Below are 19,531 nucleotides of genomic sequence, written 5' to 3' on the forward strand. Positions count from 1 at the left end.
GTGCAGCTGAATAATTACTTAAACTCACAGAATAATCACTAGTCAAAGAAAAACAGTAAGACCACATACAGTGGGGTCCATAAGTCTAAGTCTTTTTGTCTATTACAAAGTTTTTATTACAAATGATATTAGCAGACAATTTGAGTAGAAATTAGTCTGAACACAAGCTTCAATGGAAGCTTGACAAAAAAAGTCAGACCTTTTTCTACAAAGGCCTTGACGTGAACAAAAACAGTTGACATGGTCAACAGGTTTTCAGTATAGCCTCAGGCTTTTGGGCAATACTTCTCAGATATCTTTGTGCGTTGAAAAAGTCTTTCAGACCTGTTTGCCATTACAACTACTAGTCAGAAAGCAATAAGAAGATATTACACTGTAATTCCTATTGCATGGTTTGTGGTAGAGGTTGGTGTTTGATCCTAGATAGCATTAGGCCGTGATAACAGAAGAAAAGTTTACCATTGTGGGTTAAATTTGAAAGAAGCCTCTGTAGCAAGCACACTTTCTTTTTTGACAAAAATCAAGTCAAGTCAAAGTTAATTTATATAGCATTTTTTACAACAGGTGTTGTCACAAAGCAGCTTTACAGAAAGAAAAAAAGAAATTTCCACATTTTAAGTGCAGTTATTTCGAATACAGTCCTAAGCAGCTGATCCATCTCCATTAGCTAAACAGGCTATAATATTCCATCTTGTGATGTAACTTTTGGAGGCCCCCCTTAAATCTTTATTGGGCCCCTCATATAGATACTGACACAATTATACACTCACAGATCAAATTTCTTAACAACATACTTCACCAGACATCTGCCACCAAAAACCCTACACAGACAGCCCTGACATCTATTTATCTCTCTTACTCATAATGCATGGTAACCATTTTCAAACAGACATTTCACAAAGTACAACATGATTTATTCATTATTTATAATTTTTAAATATTATACTGGCAGACTAATGTAAACATTTAGTGCATGGTGATAACTGTGGTCTACAACCACAGAAAAAGTCCGTATGCTTTTGGCTGCTCACTCCAAAAGCTTTGTAAAGTACCAAGTTACAAAGAGTAACTTCTCTGAAAATTCAGAGTGGACTAATGTGGTTGGTAAAAAATTGCGTTTGGCAGAGGTGGGTAGTAACTGTGACATTTACTTTGTGGTGTTCAAGTTTTAGGTTCTTCTGTTTGTTTGTTATTTTATTGTTGATAATAAATGATAATACTTTTACATATGCTGATATGTATGTACACCAAAAAATATATCTATATATTTATAGTAACTCAAATTTTACTTTCACACATTCACGCTGAGTTTGTGAGTTTGTAATTCCTTTGTGATTCCTTTCCTTTTTAATTTCATTCTGTTTCATTCTGTTCTAGGCTGCTTTCACTTCATTGAGCTTTTGCCCTTTATTTCACAAGGATCTCTAAAAGAGAAGAACAAAAGTTAAGAAACGATGGTTCCTGTGCTAAAAAAATGCTGAATAAACTAATGATTTCCTCTGCACTGGGGAACTCAGTACTTGAGGAGTTTCAGGACCTGATGTCTCTTTCCCCCTACTCATGCTGCTTTGGCAGCTTTTGTTACAGTAATGGGGAAACAAGTATGCATACATCTTCTTTTTTGTTATTTAATATACTTCCAGCACATATAGCCACTTCAATTTTATGCACATAATGTTTTTTGATTTGGTACTTAAAATATGAATAAAAAAAAATATTTAAAACCATGAACAAAGATATGTTTAAAAAATGAAAAGGATACGAGAAAATATTCAGACACCACAGATTAATAACACTACTACTTTGTTGCAAAGCCATTGTTGGCGATTGCAGCTTTGAGATGTTCACGATAAGAAGTAATTGCTGTCTTGTCGAACAGTCCACCTTCTCCCTGTTCTTGTCTGATGAGACTAAATTCTCCTCTAATATGTCTCGGCACATTGCTCCATTCATCCTTTCAAGTTTCCTTCAATAACACACAGTGCCCCAGTACTGTCTGAAGGAAAGCAGCTCGACATTATGATGCTCCCACCTCCATACTTCACTGTGAGTTGTTCTTGAGATCATACACACAACTCTTCTTTCTCCAACGTGGAGCTGAATTATTGCCAATAATTTAGTTCTATTTTTGTTTTATCTGACCAGAGTACATGGTTTCTGAAGAGTTCTGATTTGTCTAAATGCTCCTGTGAAACTTTCATGCTCATCTCTGAGCTTAGCACAGGAGTTTTGCGTGGGGTGTAGGAACGGAGATCTCAGCTGTGGAGTTCATTGCTCATTGCTCTGTATGTAACTGTCGTTCCTGCTGCTTTCAGGTCATCCTGCAACTCTTTCTTTTTTTGTCTGAAAGAAATCTTGCATTGTGGACCTGTCTTGGGATGATTAGTTGTGGTTCCACGAACGTTCCACTTGCATATATTCAAACGAGTTGGGCTGTTTAAGGTCTTTGCTATGGCTCTGTAGCTTCTACCATATCCAAGTGTGGTTGACCAGTGTTGTCCCTGAGCCCTTTAGGAAGCTCCTTCACCTTCATGATTGCTATTTGTTGTATGAAATCTTCCCAACCAATAGGCAGCATCTTTCATAATGATATCAGGTGCAATTTGCATAAGAACATTCATTTTGTTTTTATTTTGCAACCTTAGTGTAGAAATGTATTCTATGTAGAGATTTATGTTTTATTTTGCAATGTTCATGTATATTTCAGTGTAGTGTCTGAACACTTTTTCCCTGCCAATTTCGTTTTTTAAACATATCTTTGCTGTATCTTCGTATCATAATTTGTGTATTTCTATAAGTACAAAGTAAAAATGTATTATGTGTGTAAATATGAAGTATACTGTGACGGTATAATATTATATAACAAAAACAAGTGTCTAAATACTGGTGTCCCCTCACTGTATTTCAGCTCAGTGATTTCACTGAAGCTGACTCCTTATGTGTCTAGTTCAGTATGAGTTTAGCCTCCTCCTAGTCTGTTCATGCTGAAGACACTGAAATGTCCAAAAGTCACCTGGGCCGCCTCCAAAACCACATACTAGACTATGCCACGCATATTAGACATGCTAAATAATGTGCTACTTATGCCGCTCTGCTGTGTTGACATGCTGTTTTGTTCGTGTGGTATGCAGATTGGGACGCAGCCTTTTTAATCAAGTAAGAATACTGTACTTGGACCAGTTTGTGTCTCTTATGCGGCGCTGAGTAGAACTACACGAACTGATGAGGCTGTGCTGGTGATAAAGATGGGCGTTGTTTTTTATTCTCCAGTGTGTGTGTGTGTGTGTGTGTGTGTGTGTGTGTTGGCTCTTGGCTCCGCCCCCTGCGCGCTCCTGTCTGAGCAGGGAAGGAGCGCGCGCACATGAACGACGTGTGAGGGAGAGCAAGAAGACTTAGACCGACAGTTTTCGACTTTTTCGAATTAAATTAGGTCTAAAACGACTGGAGCGTCCCCAGAAATATGGACAGATGACCCAGGTGAGTCACTCCACTCAGCCACAAAAAGAGCTAGAATGTAAAGTTTTGTGGAATGGTTAATAAAGACGATAAAAACGACAACAGTAGAGTCAGCAGAGTTACGGTGTACGCAAAATGACTCACTAGCAAGTCCACTCTGCCTCAGCCTGCCTCAGCTCTGTCCTCTATAATTAGGCCATAGTCAGCTGTTATTAAGACTATTGCTGTCTCCTCAGCCCTCGGTATGGTAGAAGTGGACGTACAGCTGGAGCAGGTGGGTTCCATGCCTCTTAAATGCAGTATTTGGTCCAACTTCATCTTCCTGCTGGTCTTGGCTACTGGAGCACCTGCTGGCAGCAAAGGAGCGGATGGTGTGTAGCATAAAATTTAAGACCTCCTAAGGTCATTTGAATTCGCTTTCAGTAGTGTTTCGTATCAGCCTCACATGAGAATAGCCTGTGTGTCTCACTGTGTTTGTCCTGTGTCTGCCTGTCTCCCAGAGAAAATATGCTCTATACACTCGAGCAAGGAAGTCCACATGGGCTCCAGCTTCCAGATCTACTGTATCTTCAAGAAGGGGTGCAAAACTTTGATTTTCCAAGATAATGTGCGCTTACAGTGCACAAGCTGCAATTCAACCCACGTGAGACAGAGCATTGTGAATCTTACACAGACCACCACCTTCACCTGCAAGTGTGGTGACAATCCAGAGCCCTGTGGGACTGACATCACTCCGGGGTGTATGTATATACTCAATACAGCATTCTTTAACATAAGTTCTGCATAACTGTACATGTACATTTGCTCCTCCTCAGGAAGTTTCTGAGCTGAATTTTCACAACTGCTTAGAGAAATAGCCTGAAAATGCTGGGTGTTATATGAACCGAGAACTGACTAGGGAAACGCAGGAGTAAAGACAGGGCAATGCACAAGTGCAGTAGAAGGGTGGAGGCTGTTAAAACCGATGTGATGTGTACATGTTGTACAAAGTTCCCTGTTTGTTTTAACACATGACACACAATCACCCAAGTACAGTCATATTAGAAGCTTTTTGACTTCTTTTTCAGATCCGCCTGAGATTCCACAGAACCTCACTTGTGTTCAAGAAGGAGAACTTGGAAATGTGAACTGCACATGGAAAGCGGGACGGGAAACCTACATCCAGACCACGTCACGCCTGTGGTTAGTAAAGAGAGAAATCAGATCACCTTTTTAAGAAGGATCTTTGGCTTCACTTATCATACAAAAACTTAGTTAACTGAATTCTGTGTCATTTGCTGGGTGCTTCAGATTGTTTTAAGAACAGTTTAAATACATAAAAACTAAATAAATATCAAGTTTCCTTTTTGGAAATCTGGTTTATGTCTGTTTCACATTTACAATACTGTGTAAGATTCCCTTTGGTGTCATTTTAATAGAAGAAACCAGAACAAAGCAGTTCAGCCTAAACAAGCTATATCAGTGTTTAGATTTGTATCAGTAGTAAGTTTATTATTGCAAACTTAAATATCATCTATTACTGATATATACTGGAAAATGTTGTAATGTGATGTTGTGAAATGTATCAATACCGCCTAACTTAATGTGTCCCAGTTACACACAAACACACAACCACTCAGTTAGATGATGTTACATATTGTGAGTCATATTGTTTTTGTTTTTGCAGGGTGGGTGGAGACCCTGTTGACTATGCAAGCGTTACACTCCCTGATGGGACCCTTTCAGCCGTTTTTCCCATTCCAGCCGCAAAGACTAACTTTTCAGTGTTGGTCAAAGCCAGCAACAGCCTGGGCTCTGCAACCTCAGGTGTCCTCAGCTTCATGCTCAACGACATAGGTGCAGTAGAAAAACAAGCCTATATTGTTCACTTTATTTGAAAAAGTGATGTTGTCTCAAAGCAATTGCGCACAGTTTGGGCTGTTACTACTGATTATTTTAATCAAGTGATATATTGAATATTTTGGTGATTAATTAAGTGTTTAAAGCTTAATTAAAAAGAGCAAACAATATAATGGGCTTAACTAAACAATAACTAACCATTAATATCTTCTTAAATATTCATAAATATTTCATTGGAAAATGAAGTATTAAAAATTATGAAAAGACTGTATGACAAAAAATGACCATAAATGAGTGTCTGCCAGACACTGTGTTTATTACTCTATCTAGACAGCTCTAATAATAATTTAGTATGTTTACAGGCTGACTTACGCTCCATGTCTTTCTGGTGTTCTAACTGTGTACAGTGAAGCCTTTGAGCCCAAATATCAAGAAAGTGGAGTGCACCTCAAGACAGTGCCACGTTTACCCAGATAACGCACAAAGCATTCAGCTGGTGGAGATCCAGTACAGAGCGGATGAGGGGAGCTGGAACACTGTGTCATTCAATGTAGGTACTTGGAACTGACATTGCAGATTCATTGTAATATGTGAAATCTGATTGGTTAACTGATATACACAGGTTTGGTATCCCTCTTCAAATACCAAAAACCACTTTATGTCTTGATAAGATGATTACATGATAAGATTCCAGCACAAAATAGCAGCAGTAGACCGTTGACTCACGGTAATGCTGGCAGCCCACAAAATCTAACTGATTATGTTAGTCTGTTGAGCACAAGCTCTTTGAGGGCTGATTCAGATCTAGACAGAAAAATGTCTAGGGGATTTTGCTATCCCCATGAGGTGGCATAACTACCATTTATTTCACTGTTAAAAAGTTTGGAGTTTTTTTTAACAATCTGTGCACATTTTATTTATATGCCAACTTTTAAATTTGTTCTGATGACTCCATTTGTAATATAAATGTATAATCTCCTCAAATGTCTTCTCAAGTTGCACCGCTAAATAATCAATTGAGACAAGAAGTAAAGGGCGTTGTGCAATGCCTTTCTTGTGCACTAGAAGTTATCAGTTTAACACGACTACAGTTGACACTTGCTCCATCGTATGGTTAGTTTTGTACATTAATCCTAAACAATAAACTGTTCTGTGTATATAGAGATTTTTTTAATTGATTATTCACTAAATGATGTGACACTTTGTTGTATTTATTAAGGCAGACGAGAGCAGTGCACAAGCATAGGAACTGTTTTGAACTGTGTCAAAATAAACTGGGACTAAGATTCACCTATTGGACAAACATCTGTACAGCTGACTTTAACTACAGTCTTTAATATCATAAACAAAAATAACAGTGTGCATCTGTCTAAATGATCTTCAACCAACATTATTAAGGAGAGCTTATTTATAGAAGCTCTACAAGTTCTGTAGAGACCAGACCAATTCAAATTTTTTGACTGTATTGTCAAGCACGTTGGATGCGAAATGATGAAATTATGAATGTAAAATTTCCCTAATGTAGGGCCACAATAAAGTATATCAGATTTAATTTAAATGCATTTCACCACAATCAAATTAAAAAATTAGAAACAGTCAAAAACTTGCCATGAACATGAAAGTTCGTTAGCTAACTCTGGTGCAAAGTGTCCTTTATCATTTGAGATCATTTTTTTTGTACATGCTCCTTGACAAAATATATAAGCACTAAATCGTTCATTTAGAGTCATAGTGTGGATGACCTGTTATAAATAATAGGTTTTAGCTTAACTTTTTCACAAATGGAGACTAGTTGTATGACAACATGAAAAATCTCAGAGGATTCACAAGAAGTTTAAAACCACTGATGTTTCTCAAGAACAGAATGGCTTGGTTGTGGTTTGCTAAGAATTACCTATATTCAGTTCTGTAGCAAAGTCTCATGCTGCATTATATATTTAGATACACTAAGCTAGTTTTGCTCTTTAGTAATTGGAGAAAAGATAAGCATATCTTAAATCTTAATAAACTTTTAATAACTCTTTATCTTAATAAATGTAACACCTGTTTGACGTCTGTTGTTGATTTTGGGGTGTTATTACAAACCAAAGTTCCAAAAAATTGATAAAACAGAAAGCAGTGATTTGTAAATCTGTTTTGAAATGCATTTAAACGCAAACTATTATAAAGACAAGATATTTAATGTTTTACCTTATTAACTTCATTGTTTTTTGGAAATATACGCTCATTCTGAAATTCCTGAAAAAAAGTTTTGAAGGGGCAACTTAAATGGTGGGAAACTTTTTAAGCCCCTAAAATCCCAGGCTTATTACATACTAAGCCTTATTATACAGGTGCTGCAGTCATGCTTGGGTATTAAAGGAGCATCCAGGAATGGCTTAGTATTTTGTGAGCAGTGATGGGTAGAGGCACGGCACTTTGCCAAAAAAATGCATTAGCAAATCTTCCAACAGTCTCAGAACAATGTGCCTCAATGAGCCAGAGCAGAATCTGGAGAGCAGAATCCGGAGAAATCTCTGCATGTAAAAGGCGAGGCTGAAAACCACAACTGAATGCCCATGACTGTCGATACTTCAGACAGCACTGCATTAAAAACCAGCATGGTTCCATGAGGGAGATCACCACATTGGCTCAGGAATACTTTGACAAAACCGTTGTCAGTAAACATTGTTCATTGCTGCAGTCACAAGTGCAAGTTCTGCACAAAATGTGCACAGTGGAAGTCATATGTCAACAATGTCCAGAAATGCAGTCAACTCCTCTGGCTTCACGCTCATCTGAAATGGACTGATGCTCAGTAGAAATGTGTCTTGTGGTCTGATGAGTCAACTTTTCAAACTGTTTATGCAAATATCAGATTACCATAAAGGTTCTCTCTGGGCCAAAGAAGAAAAGGACCATCCAGATTGTTACCAGTATAATTAAAAAGCCAGGTTCTGTCATGATATGGGGAGGTTAGTCCCCATGACATGGGTAATGTGCATATCTGTCGAGGCACCATTAATGCTGAAAGATATATACACATTTTACATGTTGTGCCTCCTAGACTGTTTTATTTAGGGATGTCGATGCTTATTTCACCATGATAGTGCCACGCCACATTCTGTACATGTTACAACAGTGTGGCTGTATAATCAGAGAATGCAGGTGCTAGACAGATCTGCCTGCAGTTCAGTCCTGTCACCTTTTGAAAATGTTGTGCGCATTGTGAAGAGCAACATTTGACAATTAGGCCCCTTACAGGTGAGCTAGAATTGTATAATAGCCAAAAAATCTGCTGGATCAGTTGGTGTCTTCAGTCTTCAAATGATTTGTAAGTGCTGTTAATTGTTCATAAGATAAAACATTAAATTTCATTCTTTTGTACTGCTTTCAATTTAATACCAGTCAAACAGAATTTACTGGTCACTGCTTTCTGTTTTTCTGTTTTTTTCCATGTACTGTCCTACCTTTTTTGAAATTGAGGTTTGTGCATGCATTAAACATAAATTAGCATACAAGGAATATGTATACTAGTATTTTTTTAATAAAAAATCACCCTGAGCGCTGCAAAAGCAAAGGTCTACTGCAAAGGTGTAAAATTAGTCATCTGTTTCAGGGTTGTTTCTCTGAGCATATATATTGTGCCAGAAGTCAAGTAGAATAATTTACAGTGCATGCATACGGGGCAGCAAACATACACTGCTAGTTCAAGTTCTTAAACAATGAAACAACTGCAAAAAGACACCCAGCAACCCTCACCTTTTTGCCAAGTTCAATTTGAAGTTGACTAATATATATATATATATTATATATATGTATATTATATATATATATATATATATATTATATATATGTATATATATATATATATATATATAAAGATTATAATTTTGTGATTGTATGTCGTATCTTTTCAGCACACAAATTCAAGCACAAGCTGGACCATAACTTCACTGAATCCGTACAGCCTGTACACGTTTCAAGTCAGATGGAAACTTGGCCCGACCACAGGAGTGTGGAGTGGGTGGAGCAGGGCTGAGAAATTGACTGATGAAGAAGGTGACAAATGGACACTTTAATGACGCATGTACACTGTTCACTGTAGCAGAACTAGGGAACATTGTAAAGTTAATCAGTTTTGGTTTTATAGCTTTATTCTTTTTAAGCAGTGATGCTAAGTACAAGGTGTTGAAAGGCTGAGATGTGTATGGAAATAGTGTGTGAGAAGTAAGATGGCGTTAGATAACTCTACTGCACGTTCTGACGTAAATTTGTGTCAGTTTTTGTCAGAAAGTCTCCAGTGCTGCTTATCATCCAAAAGCCTGTCTGTAAGACATGTAGCTATAGAGGGTGCTTTTTTCTGTTATTGGTTTTCTTGTGTCAGAAAATGTTATTACAAACGTAGGGTTTTGCCAAATTCCCATTGAGCTTAAAAGAGTCAGATGTGGCACCATATTGACTTCAGCTGAATCATTCCTGACTCCCTGGGTTTCACCACTTTTTGCCAGCAGTGAAATTTACCCTGAATATTCTGTAACCACAAAATGTCCTAAAGAGTGATGGTTGACTGAATTGAAAGAAAGAAAGAATTTTTTTTCCAATGATAATAGACCACTGAAAAATAATTTCTGATGATACCACCATACTACCATCTTAGATAATATTGAGAGATGTATTAACACAATGTCATGTAATAACTTGGTGTACTGTCAGTGATTTCAACCTTAAGAAGAATAAATTTGTAAATGCTCTTAATGTTTTTTTCTAGCTCCTTCAGCTATGGTTGATGCTTGGTATATTGAAGAAACCACACAAAAAGTCAAAAAGAATATCCACCTATTTTGGAAGGCAAGTATTGCTACACAGAATTTATCCACGTGTCAAAAGCATGTTTTGTATGTCCAGTAATTTTACACTTAGACAGCTCTTTGGGGAAGATATTACATAAAGTGTTTAAATCATGCTTCCACAGCCAAAGATGGCAGGATTTTGGCCTGAAAAATTTTATACTTTTTCTCTGTTTGCTTCTCTGTATGTATGGGAATGAATGGTATAGTCATGCTGTTACTCCAGACAACCCCCCTCCCTAGGAACTACATAAAGGTCAAACCACTACAGAGCAATGACTTGCATGATGTGAACTGCATCCTTCTAACCACTCTGTTAAAGCAAGAGCTAGACGTCTTTCAAGTTTCAGTTTATGAAAAATCACGTAAAGGCTTAGAGGAAATGACAGTGCTGACTGCTGTCCTTTCCAGAGTTACTGCCACCATGATTTTCTCGTGCTTCATTGAAAATGGACAGCTCAGAATCAGATTTTGGCCTGCTTGAAATGTTGAAGTGTAAGATGTGTGGAAATGTCCTAAAGCTAAAAGCAGTGCAAATGGAAATGAATTCATTTTGAATGTCTGGTCTGTTACTGTTTGATTAGGAGCTGAGCAAATCAGATGCCAGAGGAAATATTCTGGGGTATAATGTGAGTGTGATGGACCAGGGGAAGAAAATCAGCAGCGCTTTTATTAAACCCCCAAACAGAAGTTACAGAGTGCCCTGTTCTGTATGTAATGTATACATCTTTGCGGTCAACTCAAAGGGCCAGTCTCCTGCCAGACTCGTTCAGCTGCAGCCAATAGGTAGGCCATAATAACATAATAACATGACAATGACATAACAGCAGTTCTCTGTCTCTTCTTTATGTTGCTTTTCCTTTTGAGTAAAATGAACATACTGCAGTTAAATACATATTTTCACACATAAAACCTGCAGTTCAAGTTATGGCTCTGAGGCATTTATGCATTTTGTTTAAAGGCTGTAAAGTTGTTTTTTTAATCTTAGCTATTAACATCTAGCTATTAGCTGTTAGCAGTGCTTAATACATTTCTGAACAGCTCGTTTTGTTTTGTGTCTCTGCAGATAATTTTTCATCCCTGAGTCACAAGCGTGTTGATAATCGCAGTATCGCCCTCTCCTGGCTGAGGGAAGACACAGTGAAAGAGTACCTGGTGGAGTGGTATCCTGCTGGACGAAAACAGCAGCTTCAGTGGATCAGAGTGGAGCACCACCTAAACACTATTCACATTACTGGTTAGTTATACTTCTGTAAATGTGTAGTTGTGTTCTCTTTCTGGATTTGTTGTCACTGATTTATAGATGTAATATAACCTATACAGTCAGAAAAATATTTGTATGTGGCCGATGGGGCCTCAGGTTTCAGTTCACAGGTAAAAGTACTTCATTATTATACTTGAGTACTTTTTTTTTAAGTATCTGTACTTTATTACAGTATTTAAAATTTTGAATACTTCTACTTTCACTCCATTTCAAAGTACAGCATCCTACTTTTTACAGTGGGAGAAAACAACATTATCTATAATATCTGAAAGACTGTGATGCCCTTTCAAAATAAATCAAACCAATCATCGTGCACCAGTAACCCTGCCTCTAAATACCAGTATAATCATACCTCCAATAAGCTTTCAGAATTTAACAAAATGCCATAAAAGTGTGTATACCATTGTAAAATCAGATGCTTGATACCTCAGGAGTTTGCATGGGGAGTAAAATTTCAAGCATTTCCCAAACTGAAGACATAAGAGGAGAAATGTTGGATTGGAATATGTCACAGCCTTTTAATTTTGATACTTAAGTACATTTAACAGCAAGTACTTTTGTACTTTAACCCAAGTCGAGATATAAATAGAGGACTTTCAGTTTGTCATTTAGGGTAGTTGTAAATTGTGTCTTGCCCAAAGATGCAACTAGGTACACCCAGTCAGTGCTGGGATTTGAACCTGCACACATCCCTTTACTAGCACACACTGCCACCCGCTTATGTTTTACAATGTTTTTCTTAGGTGAAGGGGTTTCTCTACTAAATTTGTGTAATTTGTCCACCATAGGAAATAGACCAAAACACTGTTTTTAACTCTGTGAACATTTCCTACTTTCCTAACAATCTGTTAAAAAGTTCTATACAAAAAATGAGACGAAACATTGTCGGACTTGTATGTCTGAAATGGTAAGAGTGCGTAATGGAAATAGTATGTGTGAAGGTAGATGGTGCTAGATAACACTGTATGCTGTGATGTAGGTTTTTGACTGTTTTTGTCAGAAAGTCTTAGGTGCTGCTTTCTCCAAAATCCTCTCCGTCATACATGTAGCTGTAAATGACAGTCAATTTCTGTTATTGGATCTCTTGTATGAGGAAGAATAGTAGTGCTCTCAGGTTTTAGTAAAGTGTGATAGTCTGTCAGTTATGATATCGTATTGACTGAATCATTCTTGACTCCATGGATACCACCTAAGCCCCAATTTGGTGGGCTCCTGTTTGCATTTTTAGGATATATGTTTAGGATGCATGCCTTATGTATGTTAATATTATTAGTAATTTTGGACCACAACTTTTGATCTCCTGTCTGTCTCTCTCTCTCTCCTCTCTCTGTACAGGTTTGCAGCCTGCTGAATGCTATGACGGTGCAGTAATTTATCTTCGCCCATCTGGGACAAATAAAGCTGTTTTCAGCGATGTTGCCACATGGCCATCAGGTAGGGGTGGTGGTATATCGGTATGAAAGTGAATACTGGTATGACGTTCTCTCATTATATGAATTTTGTCATACTCTGGATACCTTGATAAACCCAACCACAGTGAACCAAAACAGTGATGTCCCTGAGACAAACTAGACATGAGCATGAACAGCTAAAATAACTTGTAGAAATGCAACAAAATGGTATTTTAGACAAAACTGCACCACTGAGTTTTTTGGTATAGGTTTATGTGGGTGCGCGCAAAGCGAGTGTATTGTTGGGCACGTGCCCTGTGCATGAAGCCTCATGATAATGTTCAGTACTGCCAGTCACGCTGGGCAGTGTGCACACATATTTTTTTGCGAGGAACTCTTTTGTTTCGCTCTGTTGGACAAAACAGATTTTTCCCTTTCATTCAGGGTTGCCAGATACGTGGTTCGGCCGGCAAATCTGGCTAGTTCTAAAGTGCAGTACAGGTAAAAATTATACAGTGGTGCAGAACATCTATGTTTGGGCCATTTTCTAAATATAGTACTATATCAATAAATATGTTGTGTTCTATGCCCTGTTTCAGACGTTCGAGTCTAGATACATTTGGGTCAATTTCAGACTGCTACAGCTCGCATGTGCTGGTCATTCACATAGCAGTGCTGCTGAGCGGAGAAGCAAGAAAGTTCTACAATTATACTTTTACCAAATGTATAAACAGTCAAATCTGTCACTTTGATATAATTCCTAAAAGAGCATTGTACATTTGTTTACCCTGGACAGCATTTTGACTTCTCATTGGGCAATCATTTCAAGCCTGGTGGACCAGGAAACTTAAGAATGACAAAGAAGAACAAATCAGCTGGTAAAACCATTCCATTGGGCATGGTGTAACGTTAATGTGATAAACCTAAAAAGCCTGGAATAGTGAGGTATCTTTGTTAGATATAGCAAATAGTGAAATATTATTTTAGACACCAAATACAAGCTGCAAAATGGAATTGAGGATGAGTGTTTTTACTGCTTCAAACATGAGAGAGAGGCTGCAGTACAGAAGCATTAAAACTGCCACACTGAAGAATTAGCTGTGTGTTTGGTAGTATTTAGTACTTTTTAGTGCTATTACTGCTGTAATAATAATAATAATAATAATAATAATAACAACAACAGTGGCAACAATAATAGTACTAGTAATAATAATAATTTCTGCAGTATTTTGTTATTATTATTACTCTTACTATTATATTTTTTTTCTACTTTTTTGATACTGTGATTATCGTCTAAATAGTAAAAAATACTTTGATATAAATTCGAGTTCATATCGCCCACCTCTACCATCAGGTTAAAGAGCTGCTCATAAAAATGATTCAATTCAAAATAATTGAAGGAGAAAAATATACAGGTGTCATAACAACTATTTCCTTGAACCCACAGCTCCACAACAGGGCCCTAACTGTGACACCATGGTGAAATATGACAGAGTGGAAGTCACATGGCAGGAAGTTCCTTCAGAAAAGAGAGGAGGCTGTCTTATCAGACAGTACAGAATCTACCTGCAGGAGCCAGGAGGCAAAATTGAAAATTACAGTAAGAAACTAAACTACTCTATACAAACCATAACTGAGAAATCCCACAAAGCTTGTCACATTAATGCAAAAAAACAAGGGTCACTTTTTTTGGGTAGATATTCAGTGCATTGAGACTAATCTGTATGTATGAATATTAATATTTGGCTAAACTTTACCGTACTGAAATTATTTACCATGTTAAACTCTGGAGCCCTGTAATTAAGTCCCTCCCAGCTACATTCTTTTCTTGCTGAATTTTGGAAAAATTGGCAAATCGTCCTGTTATTGGAGTTTTCTGAGATTGTGAGACATGCTGTTGTTGTAGGTGTTAGTCACCCCCAGAGAAAGTATACTATTACTGGCCTGGCCCGGGGACAGCAGTACAAGCTCTGGGTCTCAGCCGAGACTACAGCAGAAGGACCCAAAGGATTTGAGTGCCACTTTGTAACACATCAAGGAGCTCCATCAGGTAACCCAAAGCCAGCTCTTTAGTCAGATTTAAAAATGCCATGCTAGCAATTCTTTCATTTAGAGTCATTCTTTGGGAGGTTTGTGAATACCACTTCATATTATCAAACAGTCGCAAGGTCAGTACTACCACTGCAGAAGCTTCAGGGGCCCATTTACTCCATTTTTCTTGTATTTTATTATTTTCCTTGAGGTCAACTTATGATGCTTACATGCATTTATGTACTAAAATAAGCTTTAATTCATTTTACATGACCATTTCCATATTACCTCTCCTCGTCCCTTAGAATGAAGCTGTTTTTGTTACTGTGGCTTTAAGACAGGTAAATGTAAATACAACAGAGCTGATTGGCTGTCCTGTTTTGTGTCTTGTTCAAAAAGCAGTCCAGGCTAAAACACTGCTCATACCTTCACTGTGAATGGGTGGCTAAAGTGCTGTGGCTAAATAGGCGCATGTATGTATGTATCACAAAAACAATTGAAATTTGGACAGTTTTTGCAGCTTAGTTTCTCTGTATGGCTTGTATGGACTGGGCAATAAACGGTATGTTATTAAACTTGAGCAATGTTTACAAACTACATCAAACTATTGCATTGCAAGTGTGAAGTAAATGAATGTTTCTATGATATGGTACCTTTAATAACTGATGAGGAATGTTTTAGAAATAGTTTTATCCACAGTTATTAGTGCACATTGTTGCGATTAGCTTCTAGGATTCTGATGTAGTAAGAATGGATTTGTGAATTAATATTAACTCATGTCCTCCTGTACTGAGCATGGTATATGCATCATATTTTCTGTCTAGTGACTATATTCTGCCTCTCTGTTACATATCTTAATGAGCCACCCATGTCTTCCTCTTTCAGCTGAGAAATCTCTGGCTCTGGTAGTGTCAATTGGTGGTGCCATTTTCCTGACCTGTCTTTTTCTCCTGTGCATCTGTCAGTTCTCCTCAGTACACACAAGGTGAGGACACAAGAAACAAGAACCCCGATCTCCCAGACTACACATTTATTATAGATGAACATGATTTTGAAAAACACTGCATGATCTGATTTGTCTTGCAGATTGTCCCGCTGTTGTCACTGCCTAATGCCAAGCATTGTTCCAGATCCTGCAAATAGCAAATGGGCAAAAGAGTGTGCAAATGAGAAGGTACTGGCTCATGCTCATTTGCACATGTGCACACAGACTGAATATGCTTTTCTCCGCAGATGCAAATATGCCATGCCTGCTTACACTGTTTGTCCCAAAGTTCATAGACACCAGCTTGTTCAACGTTTCTTTTAAATTCAAGGGTGATAAAAGGGAGTTTGTCGGTAGTAACAGCCTCTATACTATTTTTGGGAAGGTTTTAGACTAGATGTTGAAACATTGCTCTGAGGGTTTGATTGCATTTAGACACAAGAGCCTTAGTGAGGTCATGATGGTAATGATGTTGGATGATTAGTTCTGGATCACAATCGCTAAAAACCTATTCCAAGGGTATTTGGTGGTTCACTAAATAGAGAACCAGTTTCACTTCTCCACAGACTAATGCTGGGGGGCTTTATACCACTCTAGCTGACACTTGTCATTGGGCATGATGACCTTAGGATTCCTCCAAAGCATCTCATTTTATTGGTAGTGATTTTCTGTGGAGATTAAACAAGCTGGGTGTGCACAATTGATGCCTCTGTCAGTAATGGGTGCACCTTAAAGGAGCTGAATATACTACTTTTAAGAGTTGTCTGGACATGTTGTGTATAGATATGAAGGGAGCTTCAATATTCTGAAGGCCCCAAATATTCTGTTGTAACTCCTGTTAGGATGAAGCAGTTTGAACCAAAAAAATACACTACATACTTTGACGTATGTGTAATCTATTGCATTACATGCAATGCTGGAAGTGATCTCTGTTTTCTGCTAGACACGTGAAGGGGTATGGGGGTATGCACCCGGAAGTTGCAAACTGAGGTTAAAGGTTGCGATGGCTGTCTGGCGCCTACCTCATCGCTCCAACGCAGGGGCGTTCAGATTGCTTCATCCTAGTGAGAGTTATTACAGAATATTCGGGGCCTCTTTTGAGTGAATCTCCCTGTACTATTATATACTAATAAATGCTAAATAATCTATGTTTAACGGGTTAAATTTTCAGTTAATTATAAGAGTTCTGGGTAAAAGTTTGTCTCTTCTGATTTGCTGTGGCCCTAGGAGGCTAATGTAGTTAACAAGTAGTGGAAGCTTAAACACATAATTAAAGAGGCTTTCTGGACATAAAGTAGTGTTTAATGTTTTATTTGTCATGATATGTAATATTCCGTAGTACAGCGATGTATCCATCAGCTTGATCGGTTTGACAGAATTCATAATTTGATGTCTTTCTTCTACTTTCTGTAATCAATATTTTATCACTAAATACACAGCATTCATTGCTTGAATGCCCTACTTTCCCACGGAAATAAAAAAAATGAACCGATGTAGAGGCTTACAAAAACAGAAAAGACATCAGCTTCCTGGCAGTAGCGTTAGCTGTCTGGCCTCTTTCTGCATTAGCCAGCTAGTGGGGGAAAAAAACAGTTCCAACAGCCCATCCTCATATATCCACAAAAATTGCTATTTGTGCAACAGTAATTCAATGAGAAAAGAGAAAAATGTGAAAAGCCTAAGTTAACTTCAAATCCCAGGTTTAGTACAAAGAAAACATAAAGAACACCAGAAATGAAACAAATAGAATGGATGTATTTTTCAGTCTTTTTACCCTCATGATAGGTGAACAAGTCTAGCCTATAAAACTTACCTTTGTGGCTTTTTTTGTACTTCAAAAGCACTAATGTTACTGTTCTCCTCAAAGGGTGAGATGAAACTACAGTTGTACCTCAGTGACTCCAGTATGAGTGAAGAGGAGCCAGATACCGTGGAGGTGCAGGAACTTCCCCGGGAGAAGTTGCTCCAAGGAGAAAGCGTCCCCATGGATGGAGCGTGTCACTCGCGGTCAAAAGTTCAGGACCGGGAGCACCACATCCCTTCATCACCCTACCAGCCCATCACCACCAGCTCTTACCTCAAAAGCTTGTCCAACTCTTCAGACACTACTCAGGCCTCCAGGAACACAGACATTACTGTGGACTACATTTCTACTCATGGAGTATTGAGTGGGGGAGAAGAAGAAGATGAAGAGGAGGAAATGGATGTGATGGGCTTCTTTCCATGCCCAACAAGCCCTTTCCTGGACCCTCTGATGCCCACTGGAGGAAAACTGACTCTGGACATAGTCAAAATAGACTGCAGTGATTTAAACCTCTGCATGCAGTGAAATTTAACTGTTAACTGAGTGCTGCATGAATCTATACTGTTGTTTACACTTTTATCTCAGACTTTTACAGTCAGGAGGTCCACTTCTGGCAGCCACATTTCAGACTAAGCCACTCAACTCTGTAACACTAACAAAAAGACACTTCACCCAACCGTTCTGTTCAGTAAGAAACTATATTATTAGGCAAATCATGTAGCATGAGGAGCAAAAATACTGGGAAATGATGTAAAATAGGTTAGTTTTGTTATACATTCCTTAAATTTGTATTCCAGGTCAAAAGATAAGAATGGGTATGCCAGCATTTATGTTGCCCATTTTCCACAAGGTACCCGTCATAAACTGATGTCTTCCTCGGAGGGCCTGATTGGCATAATTTGATTGGCATAACTTGCTTACGCTGCCTGTAGTTTCTTTCTTTTTGAAAATATTCCATACTGTTGTTTTTGGAATGCCCAGTTGTTTCGCAATGGCTTGCACTGGAATTTGCTTAATCTCATGTTCTAAGCTTTTCCATTATAGTCAATTCTCTAGTTTTCATCTTATTTTGTACCTTTTACATCAAAACAAGACCCCTAATGCAAACTCAAATGACTACAACTAACCTTACACATTCATATCTCTTTTATGTGCTTGCAGTTATGGGAACATGAAACACCTGAGCAATCTGAATCACCCGTTCATTCATTTGTCCCAGTACTTATGCTCAGCTGAAATCGGAAGAATGGAACATGACAGTAATACCCAGTATGGTTTATGTTGTATGGAAAACATTGCCCATACATTTTGTGCTTTAGTGTAACGCTCATTTTTTGATCTGGAATGCAAATTGAATGAATATAAAACCAAAGTAATCCATTTCGCCTCATTGCTCCAATAGTTTTGCTTCTCACTGTATGTGGTTATGAATATTGGTTAGAAGACCTTATTGCACCAGCTCAGTCTAATCCATGCGGCAAAGACCTGTTACCACAGAGCTTTAAAGTTTTTTCTGACTTGTAAAATGAGACCATAATTTACCTCAGTTGAGTATTACTCTGTTGTAAATACAGCTGTACATATTGTGACAAACATCTTTAAAATACAAATACAAGGATTTTGTATTTGAACAGAATCGCCAAGCAATACTGGCATTTTTCTTTTTTGTGCAATCTGCCGGTGGGATTCTTTCTTTGCAAGTGCCACAACTGAAATGAAAGGTTATGGACTGCCCAAAATGCATATATTATACCCACTGAATAGCTCTTAACCTTAAGTCACAAGACAGTCAAAAACAATGATTGTATACGCTGAACAGAATCACAGCACAAATTTAGGATGTTTGACCCATATCAGTTTTTCATTTTCAGTTTTTCAATAATGGAATAATCAAGTGAGAAACATTGGTGGGTGGGCAGTTTCCTTATACCC

General features: G+C 38.0%; 1 protein-coding gene across 1 annotated transcript; it reads left to right on the forward strand.

Annotated features, from left to right (window-relative positions):
• Window positions 1–3,357: 3,357 nt before the first annotated feature.
• On the forward strand, window positions 3,358–19,177 carry il12rb2 (interleukin 12 receptor, beta 2a). The gene is made up of 16 exons (XM_036570670.1): window positions 3,358–3,477; window positions 3,693–3,827; window positions 3,957–4,196; window positions 4,524–4,638; window positions 5,123–5,292; window positions 5,703–5,845; window positions 9,195–9,336; window positions 10,046–10,125; window positions 10,709–10,910; window positions 11,191–11,361; window positions 12,724–12,822; window positions 14,227–14,379; window positions 14,686–14,829; window positions 15,696–15,795; window positions 15,897–15,984; window positions 17,663–19,177. The coding sequence occupies exons 2-16, from the start codon at window positions 3,701–3,703 to the stop codon at window positions 18,122–18,124; spliced, it is 2,436 nt and encodes an 811-aa protein (XP_036426563.1). The 5' UTR covers window positions 3,358–3,477; window positions 3,693–3,700; the 3' UTR covers window positions 18,125–19,177.
• Window positions 19,178–19,531: the final 354 nt, after the last annotated feature.

This window comes from Colossoma macropomum, unplaced genomic scaffold (assembly GCF_904425465.1).
Source record: "Colossoma macropomum unplaced genomic scaffold, Colossoma_macropomum, whole genome shotgun sequence".
NCBI lineage: Eukaryota > Metazoa > Chordata > Actinopteri > Characiformes > Serrasalmidae > Colossoma > Colossoma macropomum.

What these genes read in the sequence shown, in the direction of transcription:
- il12rb2 (XM_036570670.1), top strand. Translation starts at nt 3,701, where the DNA reads ATGGTAGAAGTGGACGTACAGCTGGAGCAGGTGGGTTCCATGCCTCTT. An exon ending in AAACACTATTCACATTACTG is followed by an intron (nt 11,362 to 12,723) that starts GTTAGTTATACT and finishes CTCTCTGTACAG; the next exon opens with GTTTGCAGCCTGCTGAATGC. An exon ending in AGGCAAAATTGAAAATTACA is followed by an intron (nt 14,380 to 14,685) that starts GTAAGAAACTAA and finishes CTGTTGTTGTAG; the next exon opens with GTGTTAGTCACCCCCAGAGA.